Genomic DNA, 25,234 nt, shown 5'->3' with positions numbered 1-25,234 from the left:
TTTCGTCCGATTTCATGTAAATGGTGCCCCAAAGTCCCTATATACCTTTTGATTTGCACGAAATTTGGTATAACGTGCTGAATTAAGCCTTGAGTGATGTATGCCAAGTTTGGAGAAAATCGGTCCAGATTTAGATATAGCTCCCATATATAGTTTCGTCCGATTTCATGTAAATGGTGCCCCAAAGTCCCTATATATCTTTCGATTTGCACGAAATTTGGTACAGCCTAATCATTTAGGTCTAGAATGATGTCTGCCAAGTTTCGTGAAAATCGGTCCAGATTTAGATATAGCTCCCATATATAGTTTCGTCCGATTTCATGTAAATAGTGCCCAAAGTCCCTATATATCTTCTGATTTGCACGAAATTTGGCATAACGTACTGAATTAAGCCTAGAGGGATGTCTGCCAAGTTTGTAGAAAATCGGTCCAGATTTAGATATAGCTCCCATATATAGTTTCGTCCGATTTGATGTAAATGGTCCACCAAAGTCGCTAAATATCTTCCGATTTGCACGAATTTTGGCATAACGTACTGAATTGAGTCTAGAATGATGTCTGCCTAGTTTCGTGAAAATCGGTCCAGATTTAGATATAGCTCCCATATATAGTTTCGTCCGATTTCATATAAATGGTGCCCCAAAGTCCCTATATATCCTTCGATTTGCACGAAATTTGGCATAACGTACTTAATTGAGCCTAGAATGATGTCTGCCTAGTTTCGTGAAAATCGGTCCAGATTTAGATATAGCTCCCATATATAGTTTCGTCCGATTTCATATAAATGGTGCCCCAAAGTCCCTATATATCTTTTGATTTGCACGAAATTTGGCATAACGTACTGAATTAAGCCTAGAGTGATATCTGCCAATTTTCGTGAAAATCGGTCCAGATTTAGATATAGCTCCCATATATAGTTTCGTCCGATTTCATGTAAATGGTGCCCTAATGTTCTTATATATCTTTCGATTTGCACGAAATTTGGTATAACGTACTGAATTGAGCCTAGTATGACGTCTGCCAAGTTTCGTGAAAATCGGTCCAGATTTAGATATAGCTCCCATATATAGCTTCGTCCGATTACATGTAAATGGTGCACCAAAGCCCCTATATATCCTTCGATTTGCACGAAATTTGGCATAACGTACTTAATTGAGCCCAGAATGATGTCTGCCAAGTTTCGAGAAAATCGGTCCAGATTTAGATATAGCTCCCATATATAGTTTCGTCTGATTTCATGTAAATGGTGCCCTAATGTTCTTATATATCTTTCGATTTCCACGAAATTTGGTATAACGTATTGAACTGAGGCTAGAATGATGTCTGCCAAGTTTCGACAAAATCGGTCCAGATTTAGATATAGCTCCCATATATAGCTTCGTCAGATTACATGTTAATGGTGCACCAAAGTCCCTATATATCCTTCGATTTGCACGAAATTTGGCATAACGTACTTAATTGAGCCCAGAATGATGTCTGCCAAGTTTCGAGAAAATCGGTCCAGATTTAGATATAGCTCCCATATATAGTTAAGTCCGATTACATGTAAATGGTGCACCAAAGTCCCTATATATCCTTCGAGTTGCACGAAATGTGGCATAACGTACTTAATTGAGCCCAGAATGATGTCTGCCAAGTTTCGTGAAAATAGGTCAAGATTTACATATAGCTCCCATATATAGTTTCGTCCGATTTCATGTAAATGGTGCACCAAAGTCCCTATATATCCTTCGATTTGCACGTAATTTGGCATAAAGTACTGAATTGAGTCTAGAATGATGTCTGCCAAGTTTCGAGAAAATCAGTCCAGATTTCTATATAGCTCCCACATATAGTTTCGTCCGATTTCATGTAAATGTTGCACCAAAGTCCCTATATATCTTTCGTTTTTCACAAAATTTGGCATAACGTACTGAATTGAGCCTAGAGTGATGTCTGCGTTGTTTCGTGAAAATCGGTCCAGATTTAGATATAGCTCCCTTTTATTATAGATTGATTTTAAGTAATTGACGCACCAAGAACCAATAGGAACAAAACGTTCTGAAATTAGTATAACCTATCCTGTCACTAGTTTGTTTGAAATCGCTTAATATTTGGATAGAGCTTCCATATATATTTTCGCCCGATTTCAAGTAAATTGGGCATCAAACTCCTCATGTTAGTCAGTTTGACATCAAATTTTGCACAACGTACAAAATTGAGCATAGAATTATGTAGTTGCGTTTTCTAGAAGTACAGACATAGCCCAACGGATGACCCATTTATATTTGTTTGAAGTCGATTTACATACTTTATGGATAGATCTACGTAGATTAACATTTAGATAAATATCACATATTTTATTTCATCCAATTTCATGCTAATAGTCCTGTTTAATATACCCATAGTGGTGAAGGGTATCATATAGTCGGCCCCGTCCGACTTTACTACTTTCCTTACTGGTTTTATATTAAAATAGTTATCTGATTTGTTCCGCGTTTTGAGTTTGGTTCTAAGTCTCTTTTGTAATCATTTCACCTGCGGAGGATAGAGAGATAAACAATTAGAACGTAAGGTTCGATAATTAACTATAGCCGCATTTAGACCTAGCCCCTGATTGGAAGTTCGAGAATTTGAACTAAGCTTGGAAGAAATAATAAGATGGGCAAAGTTTGGATGAAATCTAAATTTTCTGAAACGGATTTGGTCCAAAGAAACATGGGGTCTAGAACCAATATTTCGATGAGACACATTTTCACCGTGTTAAAGTCTATACACCCTCATTAGCCATAAGGCTGAGAGTATAATTATCCTTTAAAATTTTCTAAAATTTGTATTATGGTTTACATAATCCGTTTTTAGAAATGTCGGTATAGGTCCACTTTTTGGTATGTTCCCTATATTTTCATTTCTAGTACCTGTCAATATATCTATGGTGGAGGGTATCCAAAGTTCGGCCCGGCCGAACTTACCGCTTTTTCACTTGTTTTTGATTCTTTGTGGTATTTGAGGTTGTCTTATGCGAAGGGCAAAGAAATAATTGATTTGATTAGAACTTTGCCCTGGAAGATAGCCAAAATTTCTACCTTTCCCAAGAGTGAGTTAAAGCGGATATATTCTGAAAAGGTTGTATGCCACTTACGATTGGAGACTTTGCAGGGCATGGCAACAAATGATATATCTCACCTGGAAAACTAGCATAACTGTGCCCTAGAGAAAATTGATTTACACAAATGGCGCCCAACATGATATTTGTCATTGATGACGCAAAACAAAAAATAATATCACGCCTGTAGAACCAACATCAAATATTTTTAGCTATTAGAAACATGAAAATGTCTATGCTGCAGAGAAATACAAATCCTTAAAATGCTGATTTATACAAATGGAGCCCAACATGACCAACTATGTCTATGTGCATATGTTTGTAACTGGCAAAAGGAAACGACATAGATCCATGGTTTCTATTGACAATAAGCATAGAATCACTTTCTCAGTCGATTTATGCATGTCCGTCCGTTTGTGAATGTTAAATTGTTAACAAAGTATAGGTCGCATTTCTAGTCCGATTTAGAGATAAGATAGATATTAAGACCCACAGTTGTCCGACTGACACACAATTTGTCCAATGTACTGAAGTTAATATAAATTAATCTGTGGCAAGTTTCGTTGAAATCGGTTCAGATTTAGAAATAGCTTTTGTCCGATTTTAGGTAAATGGTGCACCAAATTCTTAGAATTGGTCCGATTGATACGAAATTTTGCACCACCAAAAATTCTTGAATGAATGAGTTTTCTCTCTTTATACCCTTCACCACACTGTGGTACAGGGTATTATGTCTTTGTGCATATGTTTGTAACAGGCAAAAGGAAACGAGATAGACACATGGTTCCTTTTGAGAATATGCATAGAATCACTTTCTGAGTCGATTTATGCATGTCCGTCCGTCCGTCCGTCCGTCCGTCCGTCCGTCTGTCCGTCCGTCCGTCTGTCCATGTTAAATTGTAAACAAAGTACAGGTCGCATTTATGATCCGAATTGGATGAAATTTGGCATAGGTCACTTATTCGGCCCAAGGACGAACCCTATTGAAATTGGGAAAAATCGGTTCAGATTTAGATATAGCTCCCATATATATATTTAACCGATTTAATGTAAACGGTCCCTATATATCTTTCGATTTACACGAAATTTGGTACAGCCTAATCATTTAGGTCTAGAATGATGTCTGCCAAGTTTCGTGAAAATCGGTCCAGATTTAGATATAGCTCCCATATATAGTTTCGTCCGATTTCATGTAAATGGTGCCCCAAAGTCCCTATATATCTTTTGATTTGCACGAAATTTGGTATAACGTGCTGAATTAAGCCTAGAGTGATGTATGCCAAGTTTGGAGAAAATCGGTCCAGATTTAGATATAGCTCCCATATATAGTTTCGTCCGATTTCATGTAAATGGTGCCCCAAAGTCCCTATATATCTTTCGATTTGCACGAAATTTGGTACAGCCTAATCATTTAGGTCTAGAATGATGTCTGCCAAGTTTCGTGAAAATCGGTCCAGATTTAGATATAGCTCCCATATATAGTTTCGTCCGATTTCATGTAAATGGTGCCCCAAAGTCCCTACATAACTTTCGATTTGCACGAAATTTGTCATAACGTACTGAATTGAGCCTAGAATGATGTCTGCCAAGTTTCGTGAAAATCGGTCCAGATTTAGATATAGCTCCCTTTTATTATAGATTGATTTTAAGTAATTGACGTACTAAGGAACCAATTGGAATAAAACGTTCTGAAAGTTGTATAACCTAACCTGTGACAAGTTTGTTTGAAATCGCTCAATATTTGGATAGAGCTTCCATATATATTTTCGCCCGATTTCTAGTAAATTGGGCATCAAACTCCTCATGTTAGTCAGATTGACATCAAATTTTGCACAACTTAAAAAATTGAGCATAGAATTACGTAGTTGCGTTTTCTAGAAGTGCAGACATAGCCCAACGGATGACCTATTTATATTTGTTTGAAGTCGATTGACATACTTTATGGATAGATCTAGGTAGATTCACATTTAGATAAATATTACTTTTTTTCATCCAATTTTATGTTATAGTCCTGCTTAATATACCCATAGTGGTGAAGGGTATCATATAGTCGGCCCCGTCCGACTTTACTACTTTCCTTACTGGTTTTTCCATACAGACTACAATATTTTTCTTCAATGGTATGCAACTGCATATTGTGCAACCTTAGGAAGATAAGGAGGTGGCTTTGAATGCTAAGGCGACGGACATCAACAGATGCCATGGGAACCAGGGTTCAAATCCCAGCCGGGCTCAAGCTGAATTTTTTGGATTTTTGTTTTTATGCCTTTTTATGGCGAAGGATCATTCATGTAAATGTTTTTCTTATTAATTTCTCTTTCGATATGAGCTACATGATCGGAGTTGCAATGAAAAGGAAAGCCAGAGAGATACTACATTCCCACCACTATGCGACAATAATAAATTTTATTGGGCTTAAAAAAATTCCCGACTCCAATCTAGTCTTGAAAAATATTTTAAAAAAAAATGCTCGCCTTTGGAAACGCATTAAAAAATATATTTGAAAAAAAAAATCCATACCTTCTGGGAGCCTTAGGATATATTTTTTTAAAATAATCCCCGCATTTGATGGAGCCTTGAGAACATATTTTAAGAAAAATATACCCCTTTTTGGAACATTGAAAACTATTAAAAAAATCCACGACATCGTTGGAGGCGTGAAAAAATATTTTTTAAAAATTGAAGCATTTTGTGGGGCCTTGAAAAAAAAAACGTTAAAAATCCAAGCCTTTATTGGAGCTTTGAAAAAATATTTTTAAAACATCGATAAATTTCTTTGGAGCCTTGAAAAACAAATTTTCAAAAAATGCAAGTCTTTGTGGGAGCCTTCAAATATTACTTAAAAAAATCACGGCTATTTTGAGACATAGAAAAAACTATTTAAAAAAAGCACGCATTTGTTGGAGACTAAACATTTTTTATTTATTTTTTTTTTTTGTGGGCCATTAAAAAATATTTTTAAAAAATGCACGCCATTGCAAGGGCATTTTGAAAAATATTTTTAAAACCAGTAAGGAAAGTAGTAAAGTCGGACGGGGCCGACTATATGATACCCTTCACCACTATGGGTATATTAAACAGGACTATTAACATGTAATTGGATGAAAAAAAGTAATATTTATCTAAATGTGAATCTACCTAGATCTATCCATAAAGTATGTTAATCGACTTCAAACAAATATAAATAAGTCCGTTGGGCTATGTCTGTACTTCTAGAAAACGCAACTACGTAATTGTATGCTCAATTTTGTGCGTTGTGCACAATTTGATGTCAATCTGACTAACATGAGGAGTCTGATGCCCAATTTACTTGAAATCGGTCGAAAATATATATGGAAGCTCTATCCAAATATTAAGCGATTTCAAACAAACTTGTCACAGGTTAGGTTATACTAATTTCAGAACGTTTTGTTTCTATTGGTTCCTTAGTACGTCAATTACTTAAAATCAATCTATAATAAAAGGGAGCTATATCTAAATCTGGACCGATTTTCACGAAACTTAGCATCATTTTAGGCTCAATTCAGTACGTTATGACAAATTTCGTGCAAATCGAAAGTTATATAGGGACTTTGGGGCACCATTTACATGAAATCGTACGAAACTATATGTGGGAGCTATATCTAAATCTGGACCGATTTTCACGAAACTTAGCATCATTCTAGGCTCAATTCAGTACGTTATGACAAATTTCGTGCAAATCGAAAGTTATGTAGGGACTTTGGGGCACCATTTACATGAAATCGTACGAAACTATATGTGGGAGCTATATCTAAATCTGGGCCGATTTTCTCGAAACTTGGTAGACATCATTCTAGGCTCAATTCAGTGCGTTATGCCAAATTTCGTGCAAATCGAAAGTTATATAGGGACTTTGAGGCACCATTTACATGAAATCGGACGAAACTATATATGGGAGCTATATCTAAATCTGGACCGATTTTCTCCAAACTTGGCAGACATCACTCTAGGCTTAATTCAGTACGTTATGCCAAATTTCGTGCAAATCAAAAGATATATAGGGACTTTGGGGCACCATTTACATGAAATCGTACGAAACTATATATGGGAGCTATATCTAAATCTGGACCGATTTTCTCGAAACTTGGTAGACATCATTCCAGGCTCAATTCAGTACGTTATGCCAAATTTCGTGCAAATCGAAAGTTATATAGGGACTTTGAGGCACCATTTACATTAAATCGGACGAAACTATATATGGGAGCTATATCTAAATTTGGACCGATTTTCTCCAAACTTGGCAGACATCACTCTAGGCTTAATTCAGTACGTTATGCCAAATTTCGTGCAAATCGAAAGTTATATAGGGACTTTGAGGCACCATTTACATGAAATCGGACGAAACTATATATGGGAGCTATATCTAAATCTGGACCGATTTTCTGCAAACTTGGCAGACATCACTCTAGGCTTGATTCAGTACGTTATGCCAAATTTCGTGCAAATCAAAAGATATATACGGACTTTGGGGCACCATTTACATGAAATCGTACGAAACTATATATGGGAGCTAAATCTAAATCTGGACCGATTTTCTCCAAACTTGTTAGACATCATTCTAAGAACAATTCAGTACGTTATGCCAAATTTCGCGCAAATCGAAAGATATATAGGGACTTTGGGGCACCTTTTACATGAAATCGGACGAAACTATATATGGGAGCTATATCTAAATCTGGACCGATTTTCTCCAAACTTGGCAGACATCACTCTAGGCTTAATTCAGTACGTTATACCAAATTTCGTGCAAATCAAAAGATATATAGGAACTTTGGGGCACCATATACATGAAATCGGACGAAACTATATATGGGAGCTATATCTAAATCTGGACCGATTTTCACGAAACTTGGCAGACATCATTCTAGACCTAAATGATTAAGCTGTACCAAATTTCGTGCAAATCGAAAGATATATAGGCGCCGTTTACATTAAATCGGTTAAATATATATATGGGAGCTATATCTAAATCTGAACCGATTTTTCCCAATTTCAATAGGGTTCGTCCTTGGGCCGAATAAGTGACCTATGCCAAATTTCATTCAATTCGGATCATAAATGCGACCTGTACTTTGTTTACAATTTAACATGGACAGACAGACAGACAGACGGACAGACGGACGGACGGACGGACATGCATAAATCGACTTAGAAAGTGATTCTATGCATATTCTCAAAAGGAACCATGTGTCTATCTCGTTTCCTTTTGCCTGTTACAAACATATGCACAAAGACATAATACCCTGTACCACAGTGTGGTGAAGGGTATAAATATCCGAATCTTCATGGGAGCTTTGAAGAAAATATTTTTTTTTAAATCAATGCCATTTTTTTGAGTGCTCAAAAATTGTTTTTAAAAAAATACACCTTTGTTGGAGCTTCAAAAACATTAAAAAAACAACACGCCTTGTTGGGGTTTACGGTGAATATTTCGAGGTGTTGCAAAGGGAGAAACGAAAGCCACCGTTCTATGGTGGAGGGGACACAAAAAAAATTTGCGTTGTTTTTATTTTTGCGGAATATTTGTTTCTGATAAGCCTGCCTCGAAGTCAACATGTAATGTTCGCAATGTCGCCACTCATCAGTTTGCATTAGAACCTCGATCGGAATAGATTAATCAAAATGAAAATCAAAGCTATTCTTTTATTCGTAGTAATAATATTACAAATAATAGTGGGAAATAAGGCAGACGACAATGTCGTTGCCTCGACCGTCAGTACCATAGTTGAGGAAGACACCACTACCATATCCGGCGACATGAGTCACCTCTTGAAGAATGACACCACTATGGTCCCCAACGATGACACAACCATTCCCGAAAACACCACTATCATCTCCGACGAAGACAATACTACCACTGAAAAATATTATGTAATTATAATTCCAGAATCTAGAATTAGAAATATTTCAATAAAATTTAATTTACAATCAACATTTCAGAATCCCTACGAAGACGAATATCAACTGTTTCTGTGGAAGAATTTATTTCTAAAGGTGAATGATCTATTGGTGGAGACGAAGAACATGAACAGAGAAACGAAGGAAATGTACAACGAAACGAAGGAAATGCACAGCGAAATAAATAGACTAAACACCAATCTGTTAGATGTGAATCAGAAGTTAGTATTTGGAACTGAAAATTAAGTGAATTAAATTTTAAATGATCTTGATTTTAATCTCCTATTTTATTTCAGAATTGATGATTTGACCAAAAGGTAAGATACTCTACCCCACGATAAACTTTCTTAGAACACTTAGGGTGTTCGAAAAATCGTACCAACCTACCCTCAAAAAATTCCACGACAAAGAAACCAAAATATCCAATCCTTAAAATGCTTGAATATTCAATATCAAAATTGTATACGAATATATTGACGATTAATCACATTTGTCTTATTTACAGGCAAGGGGAACTGGAAGGGAACATGGCAAAAATAGTGGAGCAACAAATGTCATCGATGAATGTCACCTTGATGGAGAGGTATGTATTAAAGCTATTTTAAGAGACCAATGTACTTTAAGGGCTTAGGGAAAAATCAATTCAGATTTAGATATAGCTCCCATATATATATTCGTCCGATTTTATGTAAATGGTGCAACAAAGTTCCTATATATCATTCGATTTGCACGAAATTTGACATAGCCTTCTAAATTGAGTCTAGAAGGACTTGTGTAGTTTAGATATAGCTCCCGTATATAGTTTCTTCCTATATTAAGACCCATAGTTATGAATATGTTGACGATTAATTACATTTGTTTTATTTTCAGGCAAGAGGAACTGGAAGGGAACGTGGCAAAAATAGTGGAGCAACAAATGTCATCGATGAATGTCACCTTGATGGAGAGGTATGTATGAAAATATTTACAGAGACCAGTGTATATTAAATGTGTCACTCCGTTTGCATCACCTCGAAATATTAATCGGAGATCCAAATAGATTATATATATATATATATATATCCATGATCAGATTAAATGTATGTCGCCTCATCATGAAGATGGCCCGCTGGTGACATGAGAAGACACCCAGTATTCTAGCAGGTTCTGGTGCAGGGGACACAAAAAAACATTTTCGTTGTTTTTATTTTTGTGGAATATTTGTTTCTGATAAGCCTGCCACGAAGTCAACATGTAATGTTCGCAATGTCACCACTCATCAGTTTGCATTAGAACCTCGATCTTGATAGAATATTCAATATCAAAATTTTATTCGAATATGTTGACGATTAATCACATTTGTTTTATTTACAGGCAAGGGGAACTGGAAGGGAACATGGCAAAAATAGTGGAGCAACAAATGTCATCGATGAATGTCACCTTGATGGAGAGGTATGTATGAAAGTGTTTACAGAGACCAGTGTATATTAAATGTGTCACTCGGTTTGCATCACCACGAAATATTGATCGGAGATCCAAATAGATTATATATATCCATGATCAATATAAACATGTTGTTGAATGTGACCGCGAGAATATTGGGGTAGTGTATGGTCGGAATTTCGTGTCCCTATCTGCTTTTATGGCGTTTCCGGAACTCCACGTACGACTGGGGTCCACACAGTTGAATATCCAACGTTGAAAACTCGGCCGAAGGAAAGTGTTCTAAATGTCCTCGAAAGTGTTCTCAATGTCCTGTGGCATGATTGACTGTATCAATTAAAATAACTGGCGCATCTCTTCGAATCAGTCACAGTTTTGTCGTTAGATGTGACTGAGGTTCTATCATTATCCTTCTTACCAGGCTTCGAGAGCGATTTAACCCTTGCCCACAGTTATCTCACACCGGTTCCAATTTTGCACCTCTTCAGATGTTCCAACCATTTATTCCGCTTTTGATCCGCGACTAATCTGCTAACCTCGAACGTGATTTGCAGGGTTAGATCGGCGGAGCTCATCACGTTCATTGGCTAGACCAACTGTCTCTGTAGGCTTCAAGTGCGATTAAACCCCTGCCCACAATTTACTCACTCCGGTTCGGTTTTGAAACTCTTCAGATGATCCAACCATTTATTCCGCTTATGCTCCGCGACTAATCTGCTAACTTCGAACGTGAGTTCCCTGACCCTCGGATCGGCTGGGTGAGATCAGGGTCATTGGCTAGACCAACTGCCTATGTTGGGAAATTAGGTCTCATTTCGGGTATTCGACCATGAGGTAAAAATCCAGAGGCTGCAGCTGCAATGATTACCGGGTTTAATGCGGGATGATATTGCTTGTGTATCCACACGCCGTAGTTCACCTATAGTTTTTGGTTATGATCGGTAAATATTTGGAGGATCACATAAAACAAAATCGTTATTTTTCTATAGACGATACATTTATAATTCGAACACCAGGAAATATTACAGGGAATCGATCCCGTCACTAACAAATTTCAAGCTCAATCTTCAAAATGCCATAGGCATTTTTATTTCAATTTAGTTTTGTTCGAATATCCTATGGAGTCCATTTAACAATCATTTTTATTTCCAGACAACGACAACAAGAAATCGATGTGAAGGCAATACTACAGGTTGCTTCGAAAGTGAATGCCACCATGAACGAGGAAGCCAGGAGGCTTGATATAAATTATCAGTATAAGTCGGTAGGGTCAGTACAGGTAAAGTGAATTGTGAACAAACTTCCAGGTACATAGTTGAAACTGATTAAAATTGCTTTAGATCTAAATATACATATCTGCCATAAATAGGTATGACCGATTCCAAACTAGTTCTGTTTTGTTGAAATCGGTTCAGATTTAAATATAGTTACCACATTTCTACAGATTTTATGTTAATTATGCAGGAAATACTGACCAATATTGGATTCAAATGTCGATGTAGTTCCTGTTAAATATACAGCTCTTTTTTATTCCCTTCACCACACTGTGGTACAGGGTATTATGTCTTTGTGCATATGTTTGTAACAGGCAAAAAGAATCGAGATAGACCCGTGGTTGCTTTTGAGAATATGCATAGAATCACTTTCTGAGTCGATTTACGCATGTCCGTCCGTCCATGTATTTTTGTGAACAAAGTGCATGTCGCATTTGTGATCCGATTTGCATGAAATTTGGCACAGTTCACTTATTTGGCCCAAGGACGAACCCTTTTGAAATTGGAAATCATATACAGTTTTGTCCGATTGAGACGAAATTTTGCACAGAGTCCTGAATTAGATCTCGATTGATGGAATCGGTTCAGATTTATATATAGCTCCCATATATAGTTTCGTCCGATTTTATGTAAATGGAGCGCCATTCAACTTAGCACACATCATTCTAAGCTTAATTCACTACGCTGTGCCAAATTTCGTCCAAATCGAAGGATATGTAGCGACTTTGGTGCACCATTTACCTAAAATCGGACGAATCGGGAGCTATATCTAAATCTGAACAGGTTTTCTCCAATTTTAAACATATGCACAATGCCGTAATACCCTATGCCACAGTGTGGTGAAGGGCATAATAAACTATTTGTTTTAATAATACAGTTTGACTGCCTCATCAGGGTTGCATGTGGGATTTTAGACTCTTATCGTAAAACACCCCAACGATCAAATCTTCTGTAATACTTAATTCTGTTCAAAATATTTTTCTCGGTCGATATCATGCGAATAGTGCACCAACACTCGTAAGCAACGCCTGTCCGATGGAGATGACATTTCCCTGTAGGGAAATGATTTTAAACTAACTTTAAACTAATTTTAAAGTAGTCACTACTAGTCCATTTATCGATTACTAGCATATGTCCGCTACTTCGTTAGCGAATGTGGGATATATTTAAACATATATTAATATATTATTTTATTTTCACAGAAAACTGCATATGTCAGAAAAACTAAGCTATACACACAATTATATCGACCATACCATTTATATCGATCATTGAGTACCATTTAGTACCAAATTTTATGATTCGAGCTCTACAGGTTCATCCAAATCCGAATTTTACCAAATTTAACACACATTATTTCCAAGAGTACCAACCTCAACCATCCAACAAAACTTCCTGCATACCCTATCCTACACCCTCACAATGATTCCAAATTTAAATTTCAGGATTCCATGTCTATGATTCACCCACTATTTAAATTGTACCAAATTTAGTACACAATAGTACGAATATCCAATACTTCCTACTTAACCCAAACCCACATCCCCACAGTTATTCTAAATCCAAGTTGTAGAATTCCAAATCTATCGGTTCATCCACAATACAATTTGTACCAAATTTAGTACAAAGTAGTACTAATTTCCAAACCTTCCTATTTAACCCAAACCTATACCCCCACAGTGATCTTAAATCCAAGTTTAAGGATTCCAATTCTATCGGTCCACCCACAATTCAAATTGTACCAAATTTAGTACACAGCAGTAAAAATTTTTAAAACTTCCTACATATCTCGATCTTACACCTCAACAGTAATCATGACTACAAATTTTATGATTCTAGCTCTATTGGTTCGCCTAAGACTCAAATTGTATCAAATTTAGTACCATTTAGTACCCATGAATACAAATTGCTTAAACTGAATCCTGACCCCATTCCTCCTACACCTCTACAGTGATCCTGACTCCAAATTTCATTGTTCCCGCTCTATATGATCACCCAAATCCAAACTGCACCGATTATAGTGCGATTTAGTACTTTTCGTACAAATAAGTAACAAATTTTCAAAACTACGTTCATATCCCAATCCTACACTCCGACGGTAATTTTAATTTTAAATTCCAGGATTCCAGCTCCATTTGTACCACCAACTAAAAATTGTACCAATTATGGTCCCATATAGTACTTTTCTTATATATGAGTACGCGATTTCAAAACCACCCCTTTAAATCGATCCTACTTCTCAACCTTAACTCGCATTCAAAATTTCATGTTTTGAGCTCAATCCCTTCACATGCTACGAAATTCTACCAAATTTAGTACATTTTCGTACTTTTCGGATAGTAATAGTTCGAATTTCCAAACACCCTTTGGTACATCTATCCTACACTACACGTACGACCACCAATCAAAATTTCTGAGTTCTAGCTCTACCGGTTCGCCAAATACAAACGGTATCACATTTAATACTATTTAGTACTTTTCTTACCGTTCTAGTACGAATTTCCAAAAACCCAGCCTTACCTGTCACATTTGGACCAAGAGTGACTCTCACCAAAAATTTCAAGATTCTAGCTTCAGAAGTTTCGTCTGGGCGCTGATGAATCGTTGAGTCAGTCAGTCAATTACTTTACCCTCCTATTAGTATAGAGTTTCCTTTGGACCAACTGACACCAAAGTCCCTATATATCTTTCGAATTGCATGAAATTTGGCATAGAGTACTGAATTAGGTCCAGAATGATGTGTGTTGAGTTTCGTTAAAATCGGTTCAGATTCAGATATAGCTCCCATATATAGTTTTGTCCGATTTTATTTAAAGTGTGCCCCGAAGTCCCTATGTATTTTTCGATTTGGGCGAAATTTTGCATAGAGTATTGAATTGAGTGTAGAATGACGTGTGCTACGTTTCGCAAAAATATATCTAAACATGACCCGAGTAAGGTTTAGATATAGCTCCCATATATATTTTTTTTTTCATCCGATTTAAGGTGAATGGGGCGCCAAAGTCCCTATATATCTTTCGATTTGCCCGAAATTTGGTATAGGGTACTGAATTAGGTCCTGAATGATATTTGCTAAGTTTTGTGAAAATCGGTTCAGATTTAGATTTAGCTCCCATATATATTTTCGTCCGAGTTAATGTAAATTGTGCACTAAAGACTCAAAGTTTGGCCGACCGGCACACAAGTTTGTACTATGTACAGAAGTTACTATAATTGAATGTTTTGTACCTCGAAACATTTCTGACACCCTCTTTTATCTATTTGTTCGCTCAGGACATGTGCATTTACAGAAATTTTGTGGTTTTCATACCCTCCACATCGAAATATTAATTTCCGACCCTATAAAGTATATATATTCTTGATCAGGGTAAAATTCTAAGACGATCTAGCCATTTCCGTCAGTCCGTCTGTTGCAATCACGCTATCTTCTAAAGGAATTGAGATAGGGTGCTGAAATTTTGCATAGGGTTGTCTTTTGTCTGCAGGCAGGTCAAGTTCGAAGATGGGATATATCGGCATGACTCCCATATAAGGGTACCCCCCAATTTTCGGTATTTTGAAATTCTTGAGCGCGTTTTTTAACTGAATACGCTGAAATTTGGTACATCGTATTCCGTTGGGTACTAAATGTCTCCACAAAAAATTATAAATATAGGTCCACAGTATATCTACTATTTTTGTTCTGTATTGTATTCACTGGTTCTGTATTCGTATTAAAACTTGATGTTGTTCTGCATATTCATGGGGAGTTACGTGCCTTTGAAATGCAACATACCGAATAGTGTGTGTGTCAAGGTTTCCTCGAATCCGCCCAGATTCACATAATTTTGTACGATCCATATAGATGTTAAATCAAACTGACATCGATTGACGAATGATTGATTGAAGTGGGTTCACCGATCACATTTTCAATTATCATTTGCTGTCAAGAGTCTGCATCATTTTGAAGTTGCCTACTAATGCGAAATTTGTTTTCAATATTTTGTTTTTTCTAGAAAAGACCTTGGGACTTTACGAAATTGGACAACAATTGTCAGACGCATGGACGGCTCTGTCAATTTTTACCGAGGTTGGAATGAGTATAAAAATGGGTTCGGTAATCCACCGCACGGCGAATTCTTTATTGGCCTAGACAGATTGCATGAATTGACGACAGCCGTTCCTAATATCGAACTTAAAGTGATTTTAAGAGATTGGCAGGGTGAGGAACGTTACGCTCACTATGATGGCTTTCGAATAGGAAATGAAGATGAGAAATATCAACTCAAGGTACTAGGCAAATACAGTGGCACTGCTGGTGATTCCTTGGCATATCACAAAGGTGCGAAGTTTTCTACCTTCGATGAGGATAATGATGAATATGGAGGTAATTGTGCCGAGAAGTACAAAGGGGCATGGTGGTTTTATAGTTGTTCGTACAGGTATAGCAATCATTTTCAATTACATATTATTTTTTGTTTTGTTTTCAATTTCTTTTCGTAACTTTTCATTGCAGTCATCTATTTGGACCATATAGAAAAGGAGAGAATATAAATTCAGATGGCATTCAATGGTATTTTTGGAAAAATGATTTTTATTATTCATTTAAATACGCCGAAATGCTCATTAGAGCAAAACCGGCATAATTATATATTTTTAATGTTTCTAACATTGAATATTGAAAATAAATATACATATGTCAAGTTTTTCAGACTTTCTCAGTCTGCTTGCAAGAAAAGAAATCCATTTTTTATTTATTTTCTAAGAAAGGATGAATTTATTCAAGAATATTTTGATGCTGTCAAAGTAATTACAGCCGGGTATAATGCACTTCTGTCCAAGGGAGTTTACCAAATTCAGATCCAAATTTCTCGCAGTTTTGTTTTAGATTGGGGAAGCCAAAGAATGAAAATCACCTATGGGCTTCAGGTATTTTCAAAAAGAGTTGAGGTAAGTATACTTAAAAGAATATTGAAAAATTAAAAATTTACATTGGCTATTGTTATCACAAAAATTAAAGAAATTGATCTTGGAAATATATTGAAAACCATGTAAACACGTCATTTAGTTTGGATATGCTGAACATTTTATACTCTACACAGTATGCCTTAAATCGGTTGGGATCTTATGTTGAATCAGAGACCTACATTGCCTAATTTCGATAAATATGTATGAAAGCCCTCAGGAACCCTTTGTTACAAATTACAGTCATGTCGGTGGGGGGAAATCTAGCCAAAGCCTTCCAAAATATCGAAAATGAATCGGTACCGTTATATGGAAGCTATACCAGAACGTGGAACGATATTGATTATTTTTGACAGGGAAGATTTGAAACCCCATTAGAAGCTGAAATAAACAAATTAGAGAAAATTCGATTGAAAAATTCACCGAAAATACGGTATAAGGTGGGTGTACCATTAGATGGGTAGACTTTCCGGAATTACAGGTCGTTACTGATAATTTTTTGGTGGACTGACAACTCAAAAATCATCAAAAATATGTAAAATTACAGCAAATTTGGTTGAAAAATGTGTCAAAACCCTTCAAAATACCGAATATTTGGGGGTACCATTATATGGGGGCTATACCAAAAATTTAATCAATTTTGATAACTTTTGGTAGGAAGATGTATTGCCCAAAGAGAACCCTAAATACTAATATTCTGCTGTTTAGGTGGAAAAACGTAAACAAAAACTCCCCAAAATACCGAATATTTGGGAATACCCTTATATGGGGGCTATTCTAAAAACTGATACAATTTTGATAATTTTTCCTAGGAAGATGTATTACTCAATGAAAACCCAAAATACCATATTACAGCTGATTAGGTTGAAAAACGTGTCCAAGCTCCGCAAAATACCGAATATTTTTTTTTGGTACCCTTATATGGGGGATACCCCGAAACAGTAGCCTATATTGATAATTTTTGGTTGAAAAAATTTTCTTTCAAAAGAGAATCGAAAATATTAAGATCCCAAAAATAGCGAATAATGAGAGGTGCCGCTCTGTGGGGAGTGGATCCTTAAATCACACACCTAATACCAACCAGTAAGGAAAGTAGTAAAGTCGGACGGGGCCGACTATATGATACCCTTCACCACCATGGGTATATTAAACAGGACTATTAACATAAAATTGGATGAAATAAAATATGTGATATTTATCTAAATGTGAATCTACCTAGATCCATCCATAAAGTATGTCAATCGACTTCAAACAAATATAAATAGGTCATCCGTTGGGGTATGTCTGTACTTCTAGAAAACGCAACTACGTAATTCTATGCTCAATTTTGTACGTTTTGCAAAATTTGATGTCAATCTGACTACATGAGGAGTCTGATGCCCAATTTACTTGAAATCGGGCGAAAATATATATGGAAGCTCTATCCAAATATTAAGCGATTTCAAACAAACTTGTCACAGGTTAGGTTATACTAATTTCAGAACGTTTTGTTTCTATTGGTTCCTTGGTGCGCCAATTACTAAAAACCAATCTATAATAAAAGGGAGCTATATCTAAATCAGGACCGATTTTCACGAAACTTGGCAGACATCACTCTAGGCTCAATTCAGTACGTTATGCCAAATTTCGTGCAAATCGAAGGATACATAGGGACTTAGGTGCACCATTTACATGAAATCGGACGAAACTATATATGGGAGCTATATCTAAATCAGGACCGATTTTCATGAAACTTGGCAGACATCATTCTAGGCTCAATTAAGTACGTTATGCCAAATTTCGTGCAAATCGAAGGATATATAGCGACGTTGGTGCACCATTCACATGAAATCGGACGAAACTATACATGAGAGCTATATCTAAATCTGGACCGATTTTCTCGAAACTTGGTAGACATCATTCTAGGCTCAATTCAGTACGTTATGCCAAATTTCGTGCAACTCGAAAGATATATAGGGACTTTGGGGCACCATTTACATGAAATCGGACGAAACTATATATGGGAGCTATATCGAAATCGAAACCGATTTCCTCGAAACTTGGCAGACATCACTCTAGGCATAATTGAGTACGTTATGCCAAATTTCGTGCAAATCAAAAGATATATAGGGACTTTGGGGCACCATTTACATGAAATCGGACGAAACTATATATGGGAGCTATATCTAAATCTGGACCGATTTTCTCGAAACTTGGCAGACATCACTCTAGGCTTAATTCAGTACGTTATGCCAAATTTCGGGCAAATCGAAAGATATATTGGGACTTTGGGGCACCATTTACATGAAATCGGACGAAACTAGATATGGGAGCTATATCTAAATCTGGACCGATTTTCATGAAACTTGGCAGACATAATTCTAGACCTAAATGATTAGGCTGTACTAAATTTCGTGCAAATCGAAAGATATATAGGGACCGTTTACATTAAATCGGTTAAATATATATATGGGAGCTATATCTAAATCTGAACCGATTTTTCCCAATTTCAATAGGGTTCGTCTTTGGGCCGAATAAGGGACTTGTGCCAAATTTCATCCAAATCGGATCATAAATGCGACCTGTACTTTTTTACAATTTAACATCAACAGACGGACGGACGGACGGACATGCATAAATCGACTCAGAAAGTGATTCTATGCATATTCTCAAAAGGAACCATGGGTCTATCTCGATTCCTTTTGCCTGTTACAAACATATGCACAAAGACATAATACCCTGTACCACAGAGTGGTGAAGGGTATAAAAAAAATTATGAAATTGAGAAAAAATGAGAAAACATGTTTGGCCAGATTCCAATAGAGATTAGATTGTGTGGCATTATTATACCCATCACCACACTGTGGTGCAGGGTATTATGTCTTTGTGCATATGTTTGTAACAGGCAAAAAGGAAACGAGATAGACACAGATTTAGATATAGTTCCCATATATATTTTCATCCGATTTACGGTAATTGGTCCACCAAAGTCCCTATAAATTTGCACGAAATTTGGCACAGCGTTCTGAATTAAGTCTATAATGATGTGTGCAAAGTTTCGTAAAAATCGGTTCACATTTAGATATAGCGCTCATATATATTTTTGTCCGATTTTATGTAAATGGTGCACCAAAGTCCCTATATATCCATCGATTTGCACGAAATTGGGCACTGTGTACTGAATTAAGTCTGGAAAGATGTGTGTGTTTATTTCGTGAAAATCGGTTCAAATTTAGATATAGCTCCCATATATTTTCATCCGATTTAAGGTAAATGGTGCACCAATGGTGCACGAAATTTGGTATAGCGTTCTGAATTAAGTCTAGAACGATGTGTGTTAAATTTCGTGAAAATCGGTTCAGATTTAGATGTAGCTCCCATATATATATATATATATATATTCATCCGATTTTAGGTAACTAGTGCACCATTCGTTCATCTTCAAAAAAAATGTTTTTTTTAATAAAATTTATTTTTTTTTTACTTTTATTTATTTTTTTTACTTTTATTTATTTTTTTTTACTTTTATTTATTTATTTTGTTGTTGTTGTTGTTTTTTTTTTGCCCTACATAACAGAAAACTTAACAGCACATACAGATAGATACACATACAAATATGTAGTTAATTCACAATCTTTGGTTATTGCTGGGGTTGACGGGGAAACGAGCGAGTGGGCGGGCTCTAAATAAAATTGCTCTCATTTTCGCATACCAATGTGGGACAGCAACCGGGATATGGTTGACGTGGATCACGGCCAATGCTGCAGGTGGCATTGGGTACTAGATTATGGCGACCACAGCTTGAAAAGGAAATAATTTATTTATTTATTTATTTAATTTTTTAATTAAAATAATTTCAATTTTTGCCCTTTAGCTACTCACTATTCCATGACCAAAACATAATCCGAACGGCAAAAGATACGCTCACAATGATCCTCCAAATTGATGGGGGAGAAGGATTGATTTTTGGAAATGGGTTGTTTTAGATCTTCGTAATAACACTGGTTGGGATAGTCTAGTACAGGGTAATAACAAAAACAACAATAACAACAACATGTTAAAAAATTTGTTGTTTTTTTTTTTTTGTAATATTTTACCTGGATGCACAGCATTGCCACGATAGCGAACATCTGCCACAGCATTAACAATTAACATGGCAACAACAACAAAGGTGTTAAGGAATTTCATGTTTGTTTTTGGTTTTTTTGAATTTATAATTTTTTTGTATTTAAAAAAATCTCCAACAACTTTGAGAATTTAATAAAAATAAAACGTTTAATTTTTGTTGCTCTCCTCCGATCTTCTTTATGCCACTTACAATGGACGACTGTTGTAGATTGAATTAATTTTTGTTGCTTTTATATAAAATTAATTACTTGCCCAGTTATCCAGTCAACAACAACAACAATAAAATAAATAAAACAACAACAACAGCAACCCACATAGATATACATAGTATGTACGTCATTTCAATTCACTGCTACTGTGAGGAATATTCGTTGTTGTTGTTGTTGTTGTTCTGACAATTGCTTGGCTGTCTACTTAAATCAATGAAGTGGGTACTACTGCATTTCTAAGATAGCTGGAAACTTTGTTTGGGGTTAGATTTGAACAAGCAGGGAATCATGTGTAGTGACTCATAACCTTGAGGAAGGCAAATATTCGGTTCAAATTTAGATATAGCTCCCATATCCATTTTCATCCGATTTAAGGTAAATGGTGCACCGAAGACCCTATATATTCTTCGATTTGCACGAAATTTGTCATAGCTTAGTGTATTGAGTCTAGAATAGTGTGTGCTAGGTTTCGTGGAAATTGGTTCAGATTTAGATATAGCTCTCATATATAGTTTCGCCCGATTTTAGGTAAATGGTCGCTATATATCATTCGATTAGCACGAAATTTGGCACAGCGTACTGAATTAAGTCTAGAATGATGTGTGCAAAGATTCGTGAAAATCGGTTCACATTTAGATATAGCCCCCATATATATTTCATCCGATTTTATGTAAATGGTGCAGCAAAGACCCTATATATTCTTCGATTAGCACGAAATTTGGCACAGGGTACTGAATTGAGTCTAGAATGATGTGTGCAAAGTTTCGTGAAAATCGCTTCTAGAATGATGTGTGCAAAGTTTCGTGAAAATCGCTTCAAATTTAGATATAGCTCCCATATATAGTTTCGTCCGATTCAAATTAATTGGTGCACCAGAGACCCTATATATCATTCGATTTACACGAAATTTGGCATAGCGTACTGAATTGAGTTTGGAATGATGTGTGCAAAGATTCATGCAAATCGCTTCAAATTTAGATATAGCTCCCATATATATTTCCATCCGATTTTATGTAAATGGTCCCTCTATATCATTCGATTTACACGAAATTTGGCACAGCGTACTGAATTAGGTCTAGAATGATGGGTGCAAAGTTTCGTGAAAATCGCTTCAAATGTAGATATAGCTCCCATATATAGTTTCATCCGATTTAAGGTAATTGGTGCACCAAAGACCCTATATATTCTTCGATTTGCACCAAATTTGGCATAGCGTACTGTATTAGGTCTAGAATGATGTGTGCTAAGTTTCGTGAAAATCGGTTCAAATTTAGATATAGCTCCCATATATAATTTCGTCCGATTTTATGCAAATGGTGCACCAAAGACCCTATATATACTTCGATTTGCACGAAATTTGGCATAGCGTATTGAATTAAGTCTAGAATGATGTGTGCAAAGTTTCGTGGAAATCGGTCCAGATTTAGATATAGCTCCCATATATATTTTCATCTGATTTTATGTAAATGGTGCAACAAAGGCCCTATATATACTTCAATTTGCACGAAATTTGGCATAGCGTATTGAATTAAGTCTAGAATGATGTGTGCAAAGTTTCGTGAAAATCGGTCCAGATTTAGATATAGCTCCCATATATATTTTCATCCGATTTTAGGTAATTGGTGCACCAAAGTCTCTATATATCATTCGATTTGCACGAAATTTGGCATAGCGTATTGAATTAAGTCTAGAATGATGTGTGCAAAGTTTCGTGAAAATCGGTTCAGATTTAGATATAGCTCCCATATATATTTTCATCCGATTTTATGTAAATGCTGCACCAAAGACCCTATATATTCTTCGATTTGCACGAAATTTGGCACAGCGTACTGAAATGAGTCTAGAATGATGTGTGCAAAGTTTCGAGGAAATCGGTTCAAATTTAGATATAGCTCCCATATATATTTTCATCCGATTTTTATGTAAATGCTGCAGCAAAGACCCTATATATTCTTCGATTTGCACGAAATTTGGCATAGCGTACTGAATTGAGTCTAGAATGATGTGTGTTAAAAATCGTGAAAATCGGTTCAGATTTAGATATAGATAGCTCCCATATATATTTCCATGCGATTTTAGGTAAATAGTGCACCAAAGTCTCTATATATCATTCGATGTGCGCGAAATTTGGCACAGCGTACTGAATTGAATTAAGGATGATGTGTGCAAAAATTCGTGAAAATCGGTTCAGATTTAGATATAGCTCCCATATATATTTTCATCCGATTTATAGCTCCCATATATATTTTCATCCGATTTTAGGTAATTGGTGCACCAAAGTCGATTTGCACGAAATTTGGCATAGCGTAATGAATAAGGTCTAGAATGATGTGTGTCAAGTTTCCTAAAAATCGGTTAAAATTTAGATATAGCTCCCATATATAGTTTCATCCGATTTTATGTAAATGGTCCTTATATATTCTTCGATTTGCACGAAATTTGTCATTGCGTACTCAATTGAGTCTAGAATGATGCGTGCTAAGTTTCGTGAAAATCGCTTCAAATTTAGATATAGCTCCCATATATATTTCCATGCGATTTTAGGTAAATAGTGCACCAAAGTCTCTATCATTCGATGTGCAAGAAATTTGTCACAGCGTACAGAATTGAGTCTAAAATGATGTGTGTAAAGATTCGTGAAAATCGGTTAAAATTTAGATATAGCTCCCATATATATTTTCGTCCGATTTTATGTAAATGGTGCAGCAAAGACCCTATATATTCTTCGATTAGCACAAAATTTGGCATAGCGTACTAACTTAAGTCTAGAGTGATGCGTGCAAAGTTTCGTGAAAATTGGTTCAAATTTAGATATAGCTCCCATATATATTTGCATCCGATTTTGGGTAAATAGTGCGCCAAAGTCTCTATATATCATTTGATTTGCACGAAATTTGGCATAGCGTAATGTATGAGGTCAACACTGATGTGTGTCGAGTTTCGTGAAAATCGGTTCAAATTTAGATATAGCTCCCATATATAGTTTCCTCCGATTTTGGGTAAATAGTGCACCAAAGACCCTATATATTCTTCGATTTTCACGAAATTTGGTATATGAGGTCTATGTATGAGTTCTAGACTGATGTGTGTCAAGTTTCCTGAAAATCGGTTAAAATTTAGATATAGCTCCCATATATATTGTCATCCGATTTAAGGTAATTGGTGCACCAAAGACCCTATATGTCGTTCGATTTGCACGGTATTCGTTTTCAAGGTATTCTTGAAGGTGTGATTTTTTTTTAAATATTTCATTAATGTTACATGTTGCAAGAGCTCTCTAATAATTTTCAATTAGTGCCACTTCAAAATCAATAACTTTTAACGGTTGTTGACTTTTTAACTAAACGAAAAAGAAACAACAACAAAAACAAAAAAAATTAATTTTTTTTAAAGAGCTAGCAAAAAAAAACGGAAATAAAATGTTTGTGCTGGGTAAATATGTGTCATCCAACACAAAATTGGTAATTCCGTCAAGCAGATAAAAAAAAACTAAATCACTATGTTTTTAATAAACACTAAAAAAAACCGATCATATGGGTTCTCCTTAAAAAAATAATGAAGAGATTTTTGAGGTTTTCTTTTTTTTTTATACCCTTCACCACACTGTGGTACAGGGTATTATGTCTTTGTGCATATGTTTGTAACAGGCAAAAGGAAACGAGATAGACACATGGTTCCTTTTGAGAATATGCATAGAATCACTTTCTAAGTCGATTTATGCATGTCCGTCCGTCCGTCCGTCTGTCCGTCTGTCTGTCTGTCTGTCTGTCTGTCCATGTTAAATTGTAAACAAAGTACAGGTCGCATTTATGATCCGAATTGGATGAAATTTGGCATAGGTCACTTATTCGGCCCAAGGACGAACCCTATTGAAATTGGGAAAAATCGGTTCAGATTTAGATATAGCTCCCATATATATATTTAACTGATTTAATGTAAACGGTCCCTATATATCTTTCGATTTGGACGAAATTTGGTACAGCCTAATCATTTAGGTCTAGAATGATGTCTGCCAAGTTTCGTGAAAATCGGTCCAGATTTAGATATAGCTCCCATATATAGTTTCGTCCGATTTCATGTAAATGGTGCCCCAAAGTCCCTATATATCTTTCGATTTGCACGAAATTTGGCATAACGTACTGAATTGAGCCTAGAATGATGTCTACCAAGTTTCGAGAAAATCGGTCCAGATTTAGATATAGCTCTCATGTATAGTTTCGTCCGATTTCATGTGAATGGTGCACCAACGTCGCTATATATCCTTCGATTTGCAC

At 36.0% G+C, this 25,234-nt stretch overlaps 2 protein-coding genes across 2 annotated transcripts; one reads left to right on the top strand and one right to left on the bottom strand.

Moving 5' to 3' along the window:
• The first annotated feature begins 8,728 nt into the window (after window positions 1-8,728).
• Window positions 8,729-16,233, top strand: LOC133336048 (fibrinogen-like protein 1). The gene is made up of 8 exons (XM_061544343.1): window positions 8,729-8,977; window positions 9,047-9,225; window positions 9,301-9,321; window positions 9,510-9,587; window positions 9,875-9,952; window positions 10,358-10,435; window positions 15,696-16,066; window positions 16,196-16,233. The coding sequence occupies exons 1-8, from the start codon at window positions 8,729-8,731 to the stop codon at window positions 16,231-16,233; spliced, it is 1,092 nt and encodes a 363-aa protein (XP_061400327.1).
• A 4,072-nt stretch (window positions 16,234-20,305) lies between these two features.
• On the bottom strand, window positions 20,306-20,811 carry LOC133336047 (uncharacterized). The gene is made up of 3 exons (XM_061544342.1): window positions 20,721-20,811; window positions 20,506-20,638; window positions 20,306-20,423 (listed from the first exon to the last, which is right to left on the bottom strand). Exons 1-3 carry the CDS (start codon window positions 20,809-20,811, stop codon window positions 20,306-20,308), a joined length of 342 nt encoding a protein of 113 aa, XP_061400326.1.
• Window positions 20,812-25,234: the final 4,423 nt, after the last annotated feature.

This window comes from Musca vetustissima, unplaced genomic scaffold, assembly GCF_032173495.1.
Source record: "Musca vetustissima isolate MV318-11 ecotype Yass unplaced genomic scaffold, APGP_CSIRO_Mvet_v1 utg40101, whole genome shotgun sequence".
NCBI lineage: Eukaryota > Metazoa > Arthropoda > Insecta > Diptera > Muscidae > Musca > Musca vetustissima.
This window is presented reverse-complemented; position numbering and strand designations above follow the sequence as displayed.